General features: G+C 42.5%; 2 protein-coding genes across 8 annotated transcripts in view; one reads left to right on the top strand and one right to left on the bottom strand.

Annotated features, from left to right (window-relative positions):
- Positions 1-2,237: 2,237 nt before the first annotated feature.
- Positions 2,238-14,163, bottom strand: Trmt6 (tRNA methyltransferase 6). 2 transcript variants are annotated; one of them, XM_010607514.3, is made up of 11 exons: positions 13,845-14,163; positions 10,714-10,841; positions 8,686-8,795; positions 8,075-8,166; positions 7,873-7,956; positions 7,488-7,612; positions 6,472-6,830; positions 6,012-6,091; positions 5,175-5,277; positions 5,000-5,086; positions 2,238-3,796 (listed from the first exon to the last, which is right to left on the bottom strand). In XM_010607514.3, the coding sequence occupies exons 1-11, from the start codon at positions 13,970-13,972 to the stop codon at positions 3,605-3,607; spliced, it is 1,488 nt and encodes a 495-aa protein (XP_010605816.1). In that variant the 5' UTR covers positions 13,973-14,163; the 3' UTR covers positions 2,238-3,604. The 2 variants fall into 2 exon arrangements, with proteins under 2 accessions (XP_010605816.1, XP_010605815.1); XM_010607513.3 differs by having other exon boundaries at positions 2,240-3,796; positions 6,012-6,097; positions 13,845-14,162.
- Positions 14,164-14,238: 75 nt separating this feature from the next.
- The window catches only part of Mcm8 (minichromosome maintenance 8 homologous recombination repair factor), a 36,755-nt gene continuing 29,836 nt past the window's right edge, over positions 14,239-21,157 (top strand). For 4 of the 6 annotated variants that reach the window (XR_004516218.1, XR_004516217.1, XM_010607508.1 and 1 more), the window contains exons 1-5: positions 14,239-15,494; positions 15,752-15,835; positions 18,174-18,256; positions 18,643-18,792; positions 20,601-20,704. Coding sequence is in view for 4 of the 6 variants with exons in the window: in XM_010607508.1 (XP_010605810.1) it covers positions 15,209-15,494; positions 15,752-15,835; positions 18,174-18,256; positions 18,643-18,792; positions 20,601-20,704 (707 nt within the window). In the remaining 2 variants the exon portion in view is untranslated. The remainder of the gene's footprint in view (positions 15,495-15,751; positions 15,836-18,173; positions 18,257-18,642; positions 18,793-20,600; positions 20,705-21,157) is intronic. The other 2 variants (XM_010607509.1, XM_010607510.1) reach the window with 2 other exon arrangements.

Below are 21,157 nucleotides of genomic sequence, written 5' to 3'. Positions count from 1 at the left end.
GGTGTGTGACGTGAGCAAAACACCCAGCTACATTGGGTCAGCATCGTTCTGGGTGTGGCCGAGGGATTCACTGAACACAGAAGAGCTGCCCTCGGTGTGACTGGTACCAACCAATAGGCTTTTCGCCTGAATGGAATAAAAGGGAAACAAGAAGGCAAGCTCACTTCTGTTTCTCTGGAGGAGTCCAGTCTTCACCTCCTCCTTGGACGTCGTCTCCTGGCTCAGCACAGACTCCGGCTTCCATCGCAGGTCCCCTGGCCTCCTGATGTGGACTCACCGGGACACTATACTGAGCTCCAGGCCTCCGACTGGATCCCTCAGATCTCCAGCACACAGAGAGCCCTTCTGCACTCGTCCACGCCTGCCTCTGTGGGCGGCCGTTGGAAGCCAATCTTCTTGTATATTTGTGTATCTTGCATTAAATCTGTTGCTCTAGGAAGCACTAACTGATAAAATTAGGGAAAGTCCTCCCAGAAAGCAAAGAATCCCTGCTATTTTCTCCATCCTCTGGGTTAACGTCCCCACTTTTTAAAGCTTCTTGGTTTAGGATGGTAACACTTAGGGACTAAACATCCCACAGATTACGACAGCCTATGCTTCAGAGCAAAATCTCTATGGTGCTTTATCTGTCCGTGTGAAAATGAAAGTTCAGAATCTCTCCATCTTGGTTTTAATGGACGGTTTTAAAGGCCAGTGTCGGGCACGTGGCAGCAGCTCGTTACTGACAGAACTGTAAAACAGAAGGAAGGGGGCAGAATGGGAAACAATTTCGTATGATTAAAGATTTGGCCCACTTGCTCGTGTCTTGCAGTGTCACCTGCCCTTGGAGCCTCGACTGAGCTCCTGTCCCCTAGTCCTGGTGAGGGGAATGCAGAGTAGGTGGGAATGGGCCAATGTGGTCGGGACACATCACAGGACTGGCTGGCTGGACACCTGCGCGCACTGCACAGCAACCAGTTTGGTGAAAACACAAGAGGCTGCTCCAGGGCGGGTCCTCATGTTCGTCCTTTATCCAACACCATGGCGGGTCAACGGAGCAAGAGGGGCATGTTGGAGACCCGGGCAGTGTGCCTGCTGTGGCCGAGATGGTGTGGCCGTGTGTCTATCCGTGTTGAAGACCCTCTGAGCTCACTCTCAGGAGACCAACCATTCCACCACCGGCCATGAGTTTGTGAATGGGAACAAAATTTGTTCCCAAATAGAAGCATCTGTGAACAGAGGTATCATGGTATTTCATGTTGTTTTTGCAACAGGTACAACCAATGCTTTAAAACAATGCAAACACTCCCAATATCTTTGTTTCACATACTCAGACTGAAATTTTAGCTTTTTTACATACAATCAATAAATGATTACCCAGTGAGATCTGCTTCACATAGTCTGAGTGCACCTCGAAGCTAAAAGCACCCTTTCTAATGGGCTCTATACTGTACACTGCCAAGTATCCTACTCCAGTGGAGAAACAGGATGGATATTACAAAATGACCTTTGTCTTTTCCTTTTGGACTGCTACCCACTGAAGGGCTATTCCACATAACTTTCCACGCAGCCATTACTTTGTATCACAGAAGACAGACATTCCGCACTGAGCCGCATGTGGTGCTGCATGCTTGTAATCCCAGACCTTTGGGAGGCGGAGCTAAAAGGATTACAAATTCCAGCCCAGCCCCAGCAATTTAGCGAGACTCTCTCACTACAAAACACAAAAAAAGGGCTGGGCATGGAGGGCAGTGTGAAGGCCTTGGGTTCAATCCCCAGTACTCTTCTGTGTGTGGGTGGGTGGGTAGGGTCCTTTGTTTTGCTGCACCCATGAGGGAACACAGCAGTTTCTCAAGGGGTGGTTCCGAGGCCAGCAGTACCAGTACCACCTGGAAACTTAATGAAAACTGTCCCACCTCAGACCTACTGAATATGAAAAACTAGACAAAGGCTTAGCAACCTGTTTAACAAGCCCACTAGGCAATTCTAAATTTTCAAATGCTAAGTTTGCAAGACCTTTGTGAACCACTCAATGAAGTCATCCACATGAGAGAAAAAACAAAACAAAACATTGTTTTGCAGTAGGCGCTGGTGAAGAGTCCACAAGCCGCCTGGAACAGCTATGTGGCCATGCAGGTCCTCTCTGGCTCAAAGCTTAGCCCTTCTTCTCTCAGGGACCCATGCAAAGGATTTCAGGAATAGAGCAGGACCGGAAACTGGTTGAACCTCAAGCAGGATCTGACAGGAACCAATGCAGACCAGCTGGCACTGGGATGTCCCCTGGGCTCACAGCTGTGTGTCCTGGACATGCAAGGCTGGCTCTGCTGTGTTGAGGGACCACTGCTGTGCTCTGTGACAGACTGCCGGCCGAGGGTGTCCCTGTGGTGCCACCGCACCATCAATAAAGCAAGTCAGACAGAGCAGGGTAGGTGACACTTTTATTCTCTAAGAAAAGGAAACCACAACTGTACTTGTTGGCAATCACACCAGTATTATCAGATAGCACTGCCATTAGGAAAAGGAAAGCTCATCTTTTGGAGATGCTGTGGGCTGCATGATCCCTGTCTCTTCTGTGCTGGAGGGAACAGCACACACAAGCGTGATTACAGAGTGAGACCCATTCTCAGACAGATGAGGGCTCTGGCTTACTCTGAACCTGTCACCGTAGTCATCTACTTTGCAGCACCTACTGAGGCTCCCTACCCAGTCACCACAGAGCATCTCAGACCTGTATTAACAATCACTAGAAAAAGGCACTTTACATATATTTGACAAGGAGCAACACCAAAGCAATCAGAATGGGTCCAACTTTTTCTAATTCAAATAAATATGATATTCTCTCCATGTCTGTATACATTATAGGTAGCACATTCTGTCTGTGCGTATATATAAATGTGTATGTGTACATATCAACATCTATACACATATATAAATGTGTGTATCTTTAAGTCTCTACAATGGAAGAAAATGTTTCCTTTAATTAAATATTACACAAAAGTTCTCGTCACTTTATTTGGAACAAAGAATAAGGGAATTGGCAAATTATTGCAAAAAAAGTACCCACTAAACCTTCTATGTACCAAAAAAAAAAAAGCAGTAAATAAATACCTGGAACTCTTCTAGGTTGTCAACTATTAAAAGAGTAAATTGTAGCATATTAGGAAAGCTTATCTCCCCAAAGGGAGCAGGGTGGACGTTTTGGTACAGCCACACGTCCATATTGCTTGGGTTAAACAGAAGGGAATGAACGGTGGAAATTTCTTCTACAAATTCTTTCAGAACTTACCAAGTTTCAGCTATACTGTTATTCCACTTAGTTTGTATATAAACAATCTTATATAAATACGTATTCAGAGTGTTAAAAACCTCAAAATATTTAGTGCTACTCCAGCTTTGTTAAGGAAACAGTACTGTTGCATCACTCCAGGCCTGCACACTGGAGCTGCAGCTCTGGCCCCAATACCACCGGCGTCAGAAGGGGACAGAGGCTGATCCACCTTCTCAGGGTGGGGCGCAGACAGGCTGTACTCTTAGAATATGAAAAAAACAACCAGCAATGGCATTTAAGGTTTAATTATCAACCACAGAATGCCTGAGAATAAAAATGAAAGCAGTTCTCATAGGGTTAAGACCCAGACTCTGCGCATTTCTGCTTTTTGGCTGCCGGCTCCTCCATGTTGAGAGACTCTAAAGTGCTGGTGCTGCATCTGAGGCTGGTGTCTGCTCTAAGGCTGTCCGAGACCACGGTGAATCCTGACAGAAGGTAGCCACCACCTCCACTCATCAGCAGTTTGGGGTGACTTCGATCTGGCAGAACCTAATCACGATAGGAAAAGACGCTCATGTTTTCTCAGGACAGTAAAGCACATGGCAGTGGCACATTTAAAAAATCAGATCTGAATGACAAGAGGCTCTCTTGAAGATTTAAACAACAAATTTCTAAGGAGCTCGTTCCTTCACCTGACAGTGCGAAGAAAAGCACAGCAACTAGTTTGTGATGTTTTTTTCTTAAACAAAACTGAAGCCCTCGTCCTCTCAGACCTAAAGCAAGTTTCTGCAGACGATGGGCAAAGGGCCTGTGCAGTACTCCAGGCCTGCACTGCTTTCTCCTGTTGGCTCCAGAAGCTTCCTGGTCAATGATGGAATATGGGTCTTTGGAGAAACAACTCCCAGAGGTCACTCAGAATCTCCTTTCCCTGAAAACCTGGCAACGCTGACAGGAATTCTCTCCTGTTACCTGAACTAATAAATGAGAGGCTTTATTTGGTTCCGTAAAGGGAAGGGTCACTCAGGGCTCAACTGAAGCACTAGCACAGTAGGAAAGATGTCAAGCAACGGGCCACGCCTGTAGCAGCCAGAAAATGCCCGATTCCACTTGCTGGGGGAATTGGCTGTGAAGCACGAGGGAGTGGGGGGCCTCCAGCCGCCGCCGCTGTGGGGTCTACTGTGGCGTTCTCACTGAGGGGACTCGGCTACTCCCAGTTTGTGACGGAGCTCAGGTGCCAAGAGCCAACCATTTCCACCTAACACAGGGCTGTTACCGGGAAATAATCGTTCCTGGGTCCCTCCTGAGACTTTCTCAAGAAGCACTGCAGGCTCTTCCTCCTCGCCCTCCGCCATAAGCACAGCCCACACCCTCTAATCCTGCTTCTGCTCCCTTTATCTTTCACAGCCATTTCCCTGATACCTCTGTGAATTCTACCTTGGCAGGTCTCCCAGCACCAGTAACCCTTCCTGACCACGTGCTGTGAACATGTCCCAGTAGAGGGGGGGCACTTTTTTGCTATACCTACTGCTGGTTACCCTCTCTGCAGTGGCAGCACAGCCTCGGGGAAATATGAACAACTGTTTGCATTTTAAATGCTGGGGGCTGGAGTTACATATAACAGTCTGATCCCGAAAAAGGAAAGAGGGTCAGGAAAAGTCAGGAGCAGGTTCTCCAAGTCACTGGAGGAAACTTAGTCATTGTTGTGGCTAGAAACAGGGAAGCAACTGCAGAGAGCAGCTCCTGGTCACATACCTGGTAATTTCGCAGCCAGGTTTCAGACAGCCTGAGGTTGATGACTCCTCCCCTCTCCCGCAGTTTTGTGTAGCATTCCAACAAAGGCTGGAGGCAAAAACGGAGTTCAGTTAAGAAATACTTCCTGCGCTGTAGTTTGAGAATCCAATTTCAGATGCCAGGATTCTAGAATTACCTCTTTGTACTGACAGTAGATCACGAATGGCCGTGAAGGGGCCACGAAGTCCAGTAAAGCCAGCAGCAGCGGAGTGGGATGGAAACGACTTGCCACGATTAAACTGAAAAGGAAATGTCAGGCAGATTATTTCTCTACTACCCCGACTTGAAGCAAGTGTTTCAAAGTGCCATTTAAAATGATCATGTACTTATTTATGATTCACACAAGGTTAAATGCAAGAGTTAAATGCAGCGTTCTAGAAATTCAAAACATTTAAATCAGGAGCTGTTGATTTCTAGGGAATACATACGGGGTTACAAGTTCTCATGGTGCTTAGTAACCCTTGAGTAGCTCTTGGTTCTTGATTGTTTCTAAATCTGGAAGCAAATCTAACAGTGCATATGCTGGCTCTGCAGACATCTGCATCTACCTGTCCCTGCCAGGTACCATTAGGCCCCGCTATCAGCTGTATCACAGACATCTGGAGGCTCCCCTGGCCAAACCTGCCCACCCCTTCTGATACACGGCTATTGGAAAGTGTTTTGATTTCTTCTCAAACCTTTAGCACCATCAACTTCCCACCTCCGCCAGATCCAGCCTCCTTTCTTTTTTTTTTTTTTTTTTTAGATGGTATCTTGCTATGTCATCCAGGCTGGCCTCAAACTTGTGGCACCTGCCTCGGCCATTACAGACGTGTGCCACCATGCCTGCTCCAGCCTTTCTTTAAAAACCCAAGACAGCATCCTCATCTCCGCTCCTATTACTCAGAGCAGGCAAGTGGCAAGACAATGTGAACCCATCTGAAGCGACGCCCATTAGCACCAAGAAGTACCCCGTGTTCTTGCATCAACGCACCCATCTGCGTTTCTTTCGCTCAGCAGAGCAGCAGCCTCTAAATGTCTTTTCCTCTGTTCTTCTTGCCTCCTCTGCTTTTCCTGAATCTTCAAGAAGAAAAACAAGAAACCAGAGCACTGAAGTCATTCAGTCTGGTTTGTGGAAAATGCTCTGGTCTAGTAAAACATTTCAACAACTTCAGCTCAGAGTAAAGCGACAGGAGGAGAAAGGTGAAAATACAAGAAAACCTACATCTTATAAAACCCCCATTAAGGGGCCAAAGCAATGCTTCTGTGTCCACAGCTCCATCCTGAAGATGAAGTCACGCTGTATGGACACAGACACACAATCCTCCTCCACTGTTTTGCTGTGTGTCCTCTTGGGAGCTGACGTTCCACAGCAAAACCCAATCTCATTACTTAAATGAAGTTAACGGAGGCTCTGACAATTACAAGGCTATGGAGTCTACTGATGCTCTTACGTAATCTTTTTTGTCTCCTCTCTCCTTCGGCTCCTTATATTCTGGGTCTTGAGCAATAACTTCCATTGTTTCTTGCTCTTCTGGGTGTCTGCTGTCTGGTGCCTCTGCCATGGGGTCTTCAGTGTCTTGTTCAGCAATCTGCTTGTCTTCAACTACGCCATTACTTTCTTCAACGGAAGCACTGTCTTTCGGCTCTGAAGATAACATCTCAGCAGAAAATGTGCCATTCAGGAGACTGTCTACTTTGTTGAGGGGGAATTCATAAAGACCACTGAGGAAGGACTTGGGAAATCCAAAACATGCTGTTGCTACCCGAACGGGTCCATCCCCAGGGTACAGCTGAATAATGGAGCCAAAACCTAAAAAGACAAAATAAAGAAACATCTGCAGAGTGGTGGCTACACAAGCCCTCAGCATCCTCTATGTAATGAGACTAAGGTTGTTTAGAGGCTCAAAAACCATGCAGCTCTCTGGGATCTGCTAGAAATCTTACAGCAGCTCATCCCCACTTAACACTACTGCAAAATCCTGATTAGGTGGATGTCATGTCACCATTGCCTTTCTGCCTTCTCCTATCACAACTCCCACAGGGGCGCATTAGAAGTGCCTATCTTCTACATGGTCTGAGGACAGACAGGCAAGCAAATCAGGCTGAGCTGTTTCTTCCAGGAGAGAAGACATTCTTAGTAGACCAAACACTCAGTTGCCTCAATTGAGGCCAATAAAATGAGCATTTTATCTGAAGTCAATTTTCCTGGAATCCTTGTCCTGAAGGTCCCCGCCAGCCACAGGTTCTGAACCATCCCTGCTGGTGCTGAAGCGGGAAGGACCACCACCACCACGGTCCCAACACAGCAGAGAAGATGTGGCCCCCAAGGAGGCCCCGGAAAGGAGTCACCCAAGTCACTTCATTAACCTGACAGTCACTCAATCCAGTTTCTAACAGTTTGGAATTTTGGACCCGTCTACTCACATCAGGGTAGGGTTTTACTGAACTTGAAAACCGTCAGACTTACCTCCCATTCGTTCCATCATTGCGCCCAGCACCAAGCCCGAACAAGTTTCCATGACGATCATTTTATTGCCAGCACGAATATTTCCCAATGTCAACATCTGGGCTAATGTATCATATCTCATGTGGCTAAGGGAAAAAAAGCACGATTCACTCACTTTTAGCTAAGTAAGGCCTGCAACTTCAATCATCATTTTTTAAGTTCTTCTTGTTTTATAAAAATTATGTTGATAATTGATTGCTTTGGAGGTGACAGTAAAAGGACTTACAATTTATGAGGTAGGAGGACACTTTATGCAGGTGAGCAAGTTTTTCATTTTACTTAAAATCATGACTTTCTTAAAGACATATTTCCCCCAATTATATTTTTGAAAGGAAACAAAGCGTACTTAATTTTTCCAGGCTCTCTTCCATAATACATAATTGAAAGAATACGAGTGGATGGCTTCAAAATAGTAACAATGGCTTCATATCTAGTGGAATGAAAAACAGAAAAACCAATTTGAAAAAAGTTTAAAACACTTTATCTTTAGTAACATATAGTACATACAGAAAAAGTTAATATTTTCAACTGTTTAAAAAACTACTTACTTCTTCTTCTTCTTTTTTATATATTTGTCCTGAGCAAATTCTGTCTTGTCTCGGAATGTTGTACTATTTTCAATTAACTGCTGAACTATTTCCTGTAAGAAAAGGAGCAAGCAGATTTTCTAAAACTTCACTGCCACAAAACAAAGAACTTCAAAGGCTGTTTACCCCAGAATATATCCAAAGGTCTGATTCTCCAGTCCCTCTTCGACAGAAGTCCGAATAGATCAACTCTGCATTTCTAAATCATTCAGAAGTTTGTAATCGAGTATAAGTACTATATAACTCCATTTGAACCATGATAAAAGAACAGACATAAGAGAAGATAGAGGAAATTCATTCCTCTACATTCTGACACTGGCTGAAAAGACTACTGAAAATGAGCAAAGTGCCTGATATGCACTGTTATTAAATTCTCTACCACTAATAATGCCAGTAAGGTCATTCACTTATATTCCTGCATATAAGAAATAAACTCTTGACATTCTGAATGGGATGTATATTTCTAATAAGAATACAACACTTTCTCCCACTGTCTTAGGTAAAGTCAGCTTTAAAAACCAATTTCCTATACACCAAACACAAACAAAATTAAAAACACCTTTGAGTATTACCTCTCCTTTAATGCCCTTGTCTTTCAAAGCTTTTATGTCATCTTGAGTGAGTTTCTGAGATTTCCCATCATCAATTATATTTCGATTGTCAGTGCCAGCTTCTTTAGTCTCTAAGGAAAGAAATTGCTCTTGGTCATTTATGGTAGGCAATTATTTTATAGTTTCTCTTTTCCAAAGTTCACATCCTCATCCAGCCTATCAGCCACGCAGGCCTTCCATTCCAAGGCCCCTACTGCCATCTACTTCCCTTTTTCACCACGACTACTCTGCTGCTCTAACTCGTCTTCCTGCTCACACTATCACCCCCTTCCTAGCCACATGGATGCCAGAACGCTTCCTTAAGAATGCAAATTGGCTCACCTGTTTAGACGCTTCAAACTGTACAGCAACTTCCCAGAGCAAAGAGAAACTACTGTACAGGTGACCTACAGGGTCATGGAAGATTGGCCCTGTCTAGCTTTGCTGGGCCTCATCTCTTTGGGACTTGCTGGTCTCTGCCCAGAAGGCCTGATGATAAATCTCCATTGAGTGGATGGTTCCTTTCTGTCACTTGTCACCTCAGCCAAGGTTCACCACACCCACTCAGGCTCCAGCATGTGCCCTGCCTCTTCAGAAATGATGCTGCGTGCTTGTGAACTAGTTTATTTTGGCTGTTTTCTACTGTAAATACCTGTTATAAGTCTACCTCACGAACTGCTATATTCATGGTACCTAACTGCACCTGGCACCGATTCGGAATTTAATAAAAATATGGACATTAGGGGCTGGGGATTTAGCTCAGTGGCACTGCACTTGTCTTGCAAGCACAAGGTCCTAAGTTCGATCCCTGATACTGCCAAAAAAATATGGACATTAAAAGTACAATGGTACCTTGTTTCATAAACACTTCTGTTTGCAAACTATATAGCTCATAAATGAACTGTTTTGGCAAAATTTTGTTTTTGTTTGCAAACTCTGCGTTGGGTGACAAACATGTCGGCCATCTTTCCCATACAAACACAAATGTGGCCATCTTTTCCAAAATTATAGAACAAATTAAGTTTATGAACCCAATTGTCCTTGTATTCAATTAATGGGTTTGCTTCAGAACTTTAGCATTCTTATTTAATTTTTAGTAATTATTTTTCCTAATATATTTCATTAAGAATATTTACTTTAATAAATCCTGTAAGCATTTAACTTATTCTAGATACTGGAAATTGAACTCGGGACCTCACACAACCAGGCGCTGTGCCACTGAGCTACATCCCAGGCCCTGTAAGCATCTAATTTCAATGAATAACACTGGCTAACATGATGAGATACTTCAGACAGGCAAGGCACTGTTGCCAGGACCTATGAGTCACATTACTGACACTACAACCTGGGTGTTAAAGATGTTTAGGGCCCCATTACAGAAGAATATGTAAGAATGAGGGAGCCAAATCGCCCTCCCTAGGTTCCAGGGTAGGTGACGAAGCAGGTATGCAAGCCTGGCCAGTTGGATTCAAAGCCAGAACTCTTAATCTTGCGGCTCCCACCCTGCAGCGACTTCACTTCAGGGAACGCAAAGTCTACATGGCTCGTTCAGGAAACCAGAAGGAACTCATAGGATTAAAATATCCAGCTTAAGGAATGGAGCCAGTCAGTGGTGGGCTGGAGGCAGAACTCATGCTGGCTCACCATCAAGGTGCGACTTGTGCTCCTCTGTTAAGCTACAGTTCTTAGACAATGAGTTTAGGCTTCTTCTAAGACGGCCTCGGCTGGCACTCTGGAATAAACTGAAATTGATGATTTCTAACCATCTAATTGGACAGCATCCCCTTCTTTTTGGGGAATGAACCCAAGGGTTCATGCATGCTAGACAAGTGCTTTACCACCGAGTTATTATCCCCCCACCCCATTTTGAGACAGACCTCACTAAGGTGCCCAGGCTGGCCTTGAATTTGGGATCCTCCTGCCCCACCCTTCTGGGTAGCAGCTGGTATTACAGGCACGTGCCAGTGCACCCAGGGAAAGCATCTATTTCACACATCCAAAGTGGTGCACCTGAAGTAGGCTCTTCTTTCTTCTTCTTGGGCTGAAGACTTCCTCCACCAGTCACTTCAAATGTGGTTCCATAACTATGGCCAATGACATTATCCAGGTAGAACCACTGTCTTTCAAAAGTTACTTTTCTGGGGAAGAAAAAGCAAGCAATTAATTGACTTGTTCTGCATTCAGTATACAAAAGACATTTGGAAATGGAACCTAACACTGACAATGCTCTACTGAGGACCAAATAATTTTTGGCTTTCCTTGTACCCAGATTTGTATCCTACTGCAGTTTACAAGAGAAATCCTACCAAAAAACCTTTCCTTTTAAAAGAAGACTACTAGTATCTATTCTACATAAACTACAGGTTAGCCAGTGTATGCCAGGTGTGTTTTACACTTTTAAATTCTCATGGTAATCCTGGGACATAGCTCTTTCCAAAGGAGAAATCCAAAGCCTAGATGCTGGAACTGGAATTAAAATTCAGATGTCTGATCGCCAGGTCTGGTGCTTTCCACTGCGTCACAGTCTACCCCAGCAAAGGCCACAGGACCTTAGGAGGCACCAGTTAGCTTTAGGACCCGGCCCTCAGCTACAGAATTTGTAACTCTGGGGGTCGTACCAGAGTTCTGTTTGTGTCCCACCTCCTTCCTTTCTGTGTACTCCCAGACTCACAGCAGGCACCACTGCAGCACTCGGGCTCTCCATCAACTGTCCCAGTGGCTGCTGCGTCCTGAGTACAGCACCTTTTTTTTGGTACCAGGGATTGAATTTAGGACCTTGCGCTTACGAGGCAGGTGACGGTACCACTGAGCTAAATCCCAGGCTGGCACCTTTCTTTTTTGGTTTTCATATCCTGCTACCTTTGTAATGTGTTATGTGTTACACTTTATTAAGTGTCTCTTCAACTCCTCTGAGTGAGATGTGGGGTGACCTTAAGGGATCCAGACAGGATCAATTCTTACTCTTTGCTGGATTCCCATGAAACTAACACATACATTCAAAATATCTGCTGACACAAACCCCTTCAGAAGCTCAAACTCAGCTCTCAGCCCAGAGGAACACCCTACCCTGATCCTTCAAGCACCCTGGTACTGGATCTGTTTGATGTGGAAATGCAGGGAGGGGTGTCACTCAGAATGATATGGAAGCCACAAATTCACTGGGAAGGAAGAGGATGTGCAGCATCCTCCTGAGAGACCCAGGACTGCTTTGACCCAACAAGATGAGTGTGGCCCAGAGGGAGGGTAATGACGGAGTGCGGCCTGAGATACATCAGGGCTCAGAGGGTCACTGGCTAAACAAGACAGAAACCACCAATGTGGCTCTGCCTCTTGAGAATAGGGATGGATAAGAAGTACCTCCATGTGATGTCGTGAAGACACTAGATGTTGCTGTATCCTTGAAAGTGAAATATGTCTTATCTGAAAAAGCACATTCTTAGCACAAACAACCATAATTGAAAATTAAGCAACTTACAAAAATAGTATGAAAAGGAGAAGAAAAAGTTTCATTTGGATAGTCATTATAGGTTTGTAATGCTAGGCTTCCTCACTGAACTATGTACTTCTAACCCAATAACTTTGCTGCACTGTGTCATCCTTCAACTAAAAGCTTAAATAATTAGTACTGGACATCTTCAAAAATTATGTACTTGAAAGCAAGTACAGAATTTCTAGTTAGTTCTAGAAAAAAAAATACTAGTTTCAAGACTACAAAAACAAAGCAGTGATGAGATAGTTATAAAATTCCTCTAATTTCAGCTACCAGAATGAAATAAAATTTCCTCAATGGATAATTTGAAAATGCTTAAAAGATATTCCATTTTTGTACTGCAAGTAATATCCCTCCTCCACAATTTTTTCTCTACTCAGTTGATGCTTGTGAAAAAAAGCTTGGTTATCTCCAGCTTGGTGCTTTGTGCCCTGTTACCTGACTAATTTTTAATGATACCTGCTTCACTTTAAATACTAGTCAACAGCTTGATACAAAAATAGTAAAATAACTCAATGTTATTTTATGGGATCATTTATCAAAAATTCTGAATCTCATGATGCCTAGTTCTTCTGGTCTGCAGAAAGTTGTTCTGATACTGCATTCAACTGACTTCTCTGTCAAGAGTCAACAAATTGTGGTTGAGGAGGTAGCTCAGTGGTAGAGCACTTATCCAGCATGTATGAGGCCTTAGGTTAGATCCATAGGACCACAACAAGACAAACAAAAAGTAATGATCCAGATCAAAAGAAAACTAGGTTATACTTCTTAGATAAACTGACCTGAGCATCCCAAAATATTCTCACCGTGAATAAGCTGTTAGTATTTAACAACCATCTTTTCTAGAAAGTTATTGAGATCCCACTTCTCTAGTACTAAGACGGTGTGACACTAGTTGGCAGGTACACAAACGAAACCCAATTTGGAGTTGAGACCTGGAGCACACTGCTTTTGAGTAGTTCCTCTTTCCTGTATCTTGAACACCTTGGTGTGAAGCGAAGGAGTCCCAAAGCAATTCTATGTTCTATGAGAACTTTTCTATTTTGTGTAGATAATGTGTAATCCCATTTAGGTAGGGAGAAGGGGCCATCCCCAAAGTCAGAATAGGTGGAAAATCATTTTTTGTAGGATTGATCCTGGCTGGGGAATTAGGGAGGAAGGAGGATCTATGGGAAAAAGGGGAAGCTAGGAGGAGCCTCTGGGAGGCAAGGAGATGCCAGACTGAGGGGGTGGACCTGCAAGAACAGAGAAAACCCTAAGAACTCAAGGAACTCCATGTAGGGAGTGGGAGGAAGCAGAGATAGACACATCCGGGCACTAGAGGACCAAGAACGGAATTCTGGGGAAAGACCTATGTGGCAAGAGTGGAAGGGATGCTAAATGTAGAGGGCTGGGTATGAAATTATGGAGGGAAGTTCTGTGGGAAGACAGGAGGGGCAGATGAGGTCACAAGGGCCCAGGATGAAAAAAAAGATACCGGTGGGAAAGGCCTCGGCGTAAAATCCTAGAGGAGGCAACGAGGGTTCTGCCACCTGCCTTGCAAGCACAAGGACCCGAGTTCGAAACCCGACACCAAAAAAAAAAAAGAATGAGATGCGGAAGGGAGGGATCTAGGAGGAAAGGCGATCTCACGGTCAGCAACATGACTTACTTTCTCCGCTGGACCTGCACTGCTTTGAACACATCTTCCCGTTTCAGCACCACGAAGTCGCCGTCGCGAATGCAGTGGTCCCCAGGGTGCGGGGACTGTGCGCTCGGCTGCTCCCCGGAACTCTCCATGGAACTCAGCCGGTCTCCAGGGTCCTTGGTGTCACTCCAGTCCCCCGCACCTCGTCCCTCCTCTTCCACTGTCGCGGCAGCCAGCTTCGCCTCCCACGTCGCTAGGGACCTACAGGTCTCCGACAAGCACCACCCCCACGTGCTGCACACTGCTTCCGCTTTCCGGCTCGGATCTCAGGACCACTTCCGGGAGCCTTTCGGCGGCTGTCGCTGCGAACTCTCTGATTGGCTACACTTTGCTCCTTCCCTCCTACCGTCATTTCCTTAAACGGAAATTGCGTCAGAGACGCGCCAAAAACGACTTTTTAGGGAGAACTGGCGCTGTTTTGGGGTGGTACTGTGGTTCTCCGTGGTCTTAACGCTTTCGTGGTGTGGTGGTGAAAACAACTGAAGTTCCTAAGCTGCTGCGACGGGAGGGACCGGTTCCGCCCTGGGCCGTCAGGAGAGCTGCTGCCGAAGAAAACCAGAATATCTGGCAGGGGTCGCCGGAGGAGCTGGACTCTTCATAGACCTCTTGTGTTTCCCACGTAAAGGGAAGGGAGAATCAGGCCGGATGAATTAGAGCCTGGCTTTCTCTGCGGTCCTACCTCTTGTATTTATTACTTTTCGCAGCATAGTAACCTTTGAGAAGGTTATGGTAGGTAGTGTCATGGGAGCCCCTCATTTTTTAACTCGAAGACAGTTTTGCTGTCTGTACTGTCACCAAGACAACGTTAATCTTCGTCACTGTGCTTAATTTCCTTGGGCTTCAGTTTCTCAATGTATAATGTGTGGTTGGCGATCAAAGTACTGTCATTCCCTAAAATTGTGAACTGGTTATTAACTAAATCCTTTTAATATAAAAGATTCCAGTAGACTCGCATTAATTGTGGTACATTGTATGGGTATGTTCTTATTTATTTGTATACATAAGATGTGAATTTTTTAAGACTTTTTGAAGATTAGTTTTAGATTTATAGAAAAATTGCAGACAGCGGATAAGACACTGCAGGAGTGATGAACTGGAAGGAGCTGTGATGAGGTATCCTTAGTGTCTCAGAGACAGGTCAAGATTGTGTGCAGCCTGTACTATCCTTTAGTAAGTCTTAAATACTGCAAGCAAGTTATTTGTTTTATTTTTGTTTCTGTCATAGGGGCTCCTTGAAAACCTGTACCATATTGAAACCTGTTTTTATTCCATGAGCACAGTGGGGATTAGAAGAGTAATTTCAGAATGTTTGAGTTTTCCTCTGTCTTATGCAACTTTGCAAGACTGTGCTATTTTCAAACATAGAATACATAAATTTCCTTTTTTTACTACGTAAATACACTTTGAGGAACACTATTTCCATTGCAGTTTTTGTGAACCCTTTTCTAATCTCTCTCTTAGACAACATGAGTGGGACATATAGAGGTAGAGGATTGGGGCGAGGCAGATTTCAAAGCTGGAAAAGAGGAAGAGGAGGTGGGAACTTCTCAGGAAAATGGAGAGAAAGAGAACGCAGACCTGACCTGAGTAAAACCACTGGAAAACAAGCCTCTGGTAAGTGAGGTCAATGATTAATTTTTTTTCCATGGTGAAGGAAGTAATTCATGCCTCTGAGATAAGACAGTTTAACTCAAATGAGAGTCTTTCATTTGATGTTATTCTTTATCAAGTATTTGGATGTCAATATACAGAATTCTTAATGAAGACTGATTTAGACATTGTTAATGTCATGTAAGATTCTCATTGTTCAAAAGAGAAACAAATTGCAAGGATTTGCTTTGTTTTCATTAACAATATTTTTTTTTTTCCAGAACGTACCCCACAGCCTTTACTACTACAGTCGACATTGGAACAGTTCATACCATATAAAGGCTGGAAGCTGTATTTTTCTGAAGGTAGAGTTAAAAGTGCAAAAAGTACCATAAATTATATTTCCTCAACTTGTCTTTGGATGTTATATCTTGTATTACTGTAATTCATTTGAGTTACTGAGATATATCCTTTAATTTTCATTCTTCTAAACAATTAAATCGTACTTGTTAAAAAGCATTATATTTAGGCTTTGTATCAGTCAGGAAAACAGAAGCCACACTAGATATTTCAAAAAATGATTTTAATACAAGGAGTTGGGACTATCAGCAGGACTCAGAAAGGGAACACTGAGGTAACCTTTCAGGAAGTCGCAGGAAACAGCAGCCCTTCCTGTGGCTGAGGGTTACCAATGGAGTGCAAATTTCAATCAGAGAATCACAGCAGAAAAGAGCTAGTAATCAGCACAGGTTTGTATAGATACAGTTAAGGGATCTCCCTTTGATAATCAAGAATACCAGCCAGTATCATACATCTGTCCATATAGATGTGAGGAAGTGTCTTTTCTACACTCTTACAGTATCTGTATGGTATATCTCTTATGAACTGTAGGCTTTGTTTTATTCATATATATGTATCTGTGTTTTTCCCCCACTAGACTATACTGCTTGAGGTGAAGGACTCTGCCCCATACAGCCACTCAGTATTTATTTATTTATTTATTTATTTATTTATTTATTATTTTTGTACCTGGAATTGAACTTGGGACCTTGTGCTTACTAGGCAGGCGGCAGCACCACTGAGCTAAATCCCTGGCCTGTATTTATGTTTTAAATGAATAAAGTACTGTACAAAAATGTTGTTCAATGCAGCCTGTAAGGCTTATCCAAAAATGCTCTGTTCTTTCTGTGGCACATGCTTGTGTTGCTGAAGGCTAAATCCTCAAAATAAAACCTGCGAAGGGGGCTAATGATTCATTCAAGTTACTTTATGATTATTGCCACTAATGCTTATCCCATACATCTGATACATCAGACTGGTAATGAATGGGTTTATGGTAGCCGGGCAGATGAGTTGCACCTACTAGATAAGTATGCTTTGGACACAGTTGCCTATGGCTGCATTTCATACATAAAGCCTAAACTTAGATTGTCATTATGTTTTAGAATCATCATTGCCTCGATGTTCACACATAAGTTTTCCTAATAAAGGAGAAATGTATGTATGTTTATGGCTTTTTGTAAATATAAATGCAATGTGATCTGTGGCTTTTATTTTTTTGTTTCTGTGAAAATGTTAATCCATCCCATAGTTTTTTAACAGAAAAATGGACAGTGCAGTTGTTCTTTGTGTGTAAGAACTATTCCACAAAACTATTTATGTATATTTTTTAGTTTAGTTTATTAGTACATGTATGTAGTACATGTTTACATTCCTTGTGGGAAGTTGGTGATGTACATAACACATTAATTCCTTTTTACATCCCCTTTTGCTTCCGTCTCTTCTCTCCACCCATCTTGTGATGTTTTTCCCTTTTTTTGTACATGTTTATAGTACATAGTGTTTATATTTCTTCCCACAAAAACTTTAGTCACTTGAATTGTCCTAAGATTATTTGTAAAAATTGAAATCCAATGATTAAAAAGAAGCTATTATTCTTTAAAAGAAAGTCTATATTGGTAGTAGTCTATTTTTTTTCCTGTTAAATGAATGTGTTTCATAGATGACCTTTTGTTGCTGAAGGGGTATATTACTCAGCACCAACTGCTGTATTAGTCCCCTATCAGCTCAGGACACTGTAAACGATCTGTGGACTGGTCCTAAAAATAGAGCCATAGAGGGACTTTCGGTTTGCTTCCAAACTACTTCATTGTACTATTTCTCTGTGAGAGACAAATTTGAAAATATTATAGAACTTTAAGATGTTAGGAAAATAGCTTTACAGTTTTGAGTTCAGAGTCAAGCATTAATCTACTTCCAGATCTTGGGAAAGAATATGACAAATGGCAATTTGGACGGTAGAATTTACTATACAAAGACTGTCAATGTCTTAGCCATGTTTCAGAATAAAAATTTAGTTCATGTGTCTGACTTTGGCCGTATTTTAATGTTTGGTTTAGGCTTATATGTTAGGCTACTTAAATTAATACGTCCTTTTAAGCATCTAAAACTCAATACAAGGTTTCCCAGACAATGGAGCTTTTAGAGAGAGATCCTTCCTTGTCTTCATTTCAGAGTAGCAGGCCTAAACTTGATTTAGAAGCTCAAGTATATATTCCCATTAGTTTTTAGATAAAAAGATAATCAGAATACAAAGCAATTGAAAAAAAAAATTTGCCACACATAAGGTGTCTCTTCTGTTTCATGAAATACGTGCTTGTACTTCTGTGATTATTAGTGCTAATGCCATGTTTATTGGATTAGTTTACAGTGATAACTCTCCTTGTATTGAGAAGATTCAAGCATTTGAAAAATTTTTCACAAGGCATATTGATTTATATGATAAGGTAAGATTCTCTACCACAGAGGTACCTGTCCACCTGTATGTATCACCTTCTTGAACAGCATATTTAAAATGCTAGTGACTGTCATCAGAGGTGCAAAGCCAGACTGCCTGTGATCAGATCCCAACTCCACCTCTTACTGTATAGCACATACTTGGTGCACTGCTTCTCTATGCCTTAGTTGTCTCATTTGTGACCTGGCGGTAACAGTATAAATACAGTTTTTGTTATGAGGTATAAATTAATATGTTTATAATGTTAGAACCGTGCCTGGCACAAAGCCTGTGCAGTGCTTACCATTCTCACCTGTGTTATATGCCTTCCAAAGTATGTAATCCAATGTTCAGTTACGATAATTAAATAAAACAATTATCTTTCAACTTTAATAGGATGAAATAGAAAGAAAGGGAAGTATTTTGGTGGATTTTAAAGAACTGATAAAAGATGATGAAATAACTAACTTGGTACCGGATATAGGAAATGAGCTAAGGGATGCTCCTGAGAAAACCTTGGCCTGCATGGGTCTGGCAGTACATCAGGTAAGTATTTATTTCGTGCAGACTTTCATCACATTTTTAAAGAAAGACTTCACAGTGCTGGCACTTTCTTTATTTAGGTTTTACTAACAGAACCAAAATTAAACCTTGTTCGTGAGGAACTGTCCAGTCTTGTAGGGAAGCTAAGACGAGGCATGCTAACATCATCATTTAGGAATGCTGAGCAAAAAGACAAACCTCAGAACTAGGTTTTATGGCAGGAGGTGTCCATCTACAGAAGAAAAATAGTTCTGTGCCTGCCTGGGCTTTTCTCCCTGTCAGATGATACAGTGTATATGAACTTAATATTTTAGGCTTGCAAACAGATACAGTAGCAAATCTCAGGACAGGCCCCAGTAAAATGTTGTGTGTATTCAGAAGCAAAGAATACGCTTACCTGTTGGGGAAGAATGACGAAAGCTCGAAGGAAGACTTAGGACGTAGGACAAGTCTGAAGGTGGTTGGTTGAGTTTGGTCTTACAGCAGGAGAGATAGGGACGTCCAGGTGCAGGGACGGCTTGTCACAAACAAAGGTGTATGCTGCTGGAAACCCGGAACTTGCCTATTGTCTTCAGGCCATCCAGCTTATTATTTCCCCATAACCACTTCTTTCATTTCTCTTTCTAAAATGTCCCTTAAGTCGAGTGTGGTGGCGCATGCCTGTAATCCCAAAACTCTGGAGGCTGAGGCAGGAGGATCACTGAGAGTTCGAGACCAGCCTGGGCTACATAGTGAGTTCCAGGTCAGTCTCAACTACATAGTGAGACTCTGTCTCGAAAACGCCCCCCAAAAAAATGTCCCTTAAGTCTACCTGTTTTCCATCCTAATCACCTCTGTCTTAGGCTAAGGCTTTCATTATTGTTCCTGAATGATTTCCTTTGTTAAATATGAAATTGTTGCTCCATTTCACTACATGAAGCCAGCATCATTTAGGTGACATTGAAAGCCTTCTCAACCTCATCTCCACTACTGCCCATGCACTGACCCAACTGGACTGAGATCCCTCCAGCAGTCTAACTGGACATTACTCATGGTGTCCATTCACCATAGAATTCCCTTCACCTCAATAGCCAGATTCTTGTGGCCAAACTCAACTGACTCTCTCTAAAACTTTTCTTAGGACCCCTTTTCAAAACTCACCGTATTTTGCCTTTAAATCTTTATGGCACTTAAAATAATTATAGTTTTATATATGCATCTTATTTTGCCTCGTAGATTGTCAGTGTACTGTTTTATACACAAGTAGGTCTTAAATACTTTATGTCAACTGCCTAGGAAACTGATTTGGAGTATTTTTTTTCTATCTTGATTACTCAATGAATGTGGAGAAGTAGGAAAAATTTTTAATAGAATCCATGGGGTAATGGCTTTGAGAATGATATAAGGTCTTTTAATGTTAAGCTCACTTGGGACAAAAGGCGGCAGAAAGGGATGCTAATTTTCCAGTGTAGGGACAGCAAAATCCTAAGTAAAATAATCTGCCGTAAAATAAGTGGTCGTTATTGAATATAAGACTTTAAAGGCCCATACAGTCCTATTTACTTTCTTTTGAGGGGTTGGTTTTTTGAGACAGGGTCTCACTATGTAGTTGAGACTGACCTGAAACTCACTACAGGCTGTTCTCGAACTCATAGTGATCCTCCTGCCTCAGCCTCTCGAGTGCTGGGATTACAGGCCTGCGCCACCACGCACAGCTCCTATTTACTTTCTTTTTTGTTTTGTTTGGAACTGAACTTCAGGTTCTGTACAAAAAAAGAGTTCTTATTAAAGAGAATATTTTTCATCTTTGAGTAAGAATCTCTTCTCTTTAGGTATTAACTAAGGACCTTGAAAGGCATGCTGCTGAATTGCAAGCCCAAGAAAGATTGTCTGGTGATGGAGAAACAATGGTAAATGTGCCACACATTTATGCAAGGTAAGGAGCTTGCTAGTATTATTTAGAATAGGCGTTGGTGACTCTTTAAGAATGAGAACCCCAGGCTAGGTGTAGTGTACACGCCTTTATCCTAGTGCTTGGGAGGCTAAGGCAGGGAGATCACCATGCGTTCAAGGCCAGCCTGACCTACATAGACTCCAAAAAAAAAAAGTACCTCATTTTGTAGAAACCAGTAAATATAGTGTGAATTTCTTGATAATTTCGTTGATCATCCTAGCAAACACCCTGAAAATTATTCAAGGAAATGTTACATTTTCTACCCAAATAAGTTGATTTCCCACCTGAAAATTTTTTTGAACATTGGTATTCAATATGTACTTACCAACACATTGCTGTATAATTTTAATAATCCTTGTGATATACTAATTTTGTTAAATTATTAGATTTCTCCTAGATCCAAGAGAATAAATGAAAATTTTTTTTTTTTTTTTT

Source organism: Fukomys damarensis, unplaced genomic scaffold (genome assembly GCF_012274545.1).
Source record: "Fukomys damarensis isolate Sample0158 unplaced genomic scaffold, DMR_v1.0_HiC HiC_scaffold_7, whole genome shotgun sequence".
Taxonomy (NCBI): domain Eukaryota; kingdom Metazoa; phylum Chordata; class Mammalia; order Rodentia; family Bathyergidae; genus Fukomys; species Fukomys damarensis.
This window is presented reverse-complemented; position numbering and strand designations above follow the sequence as displayed.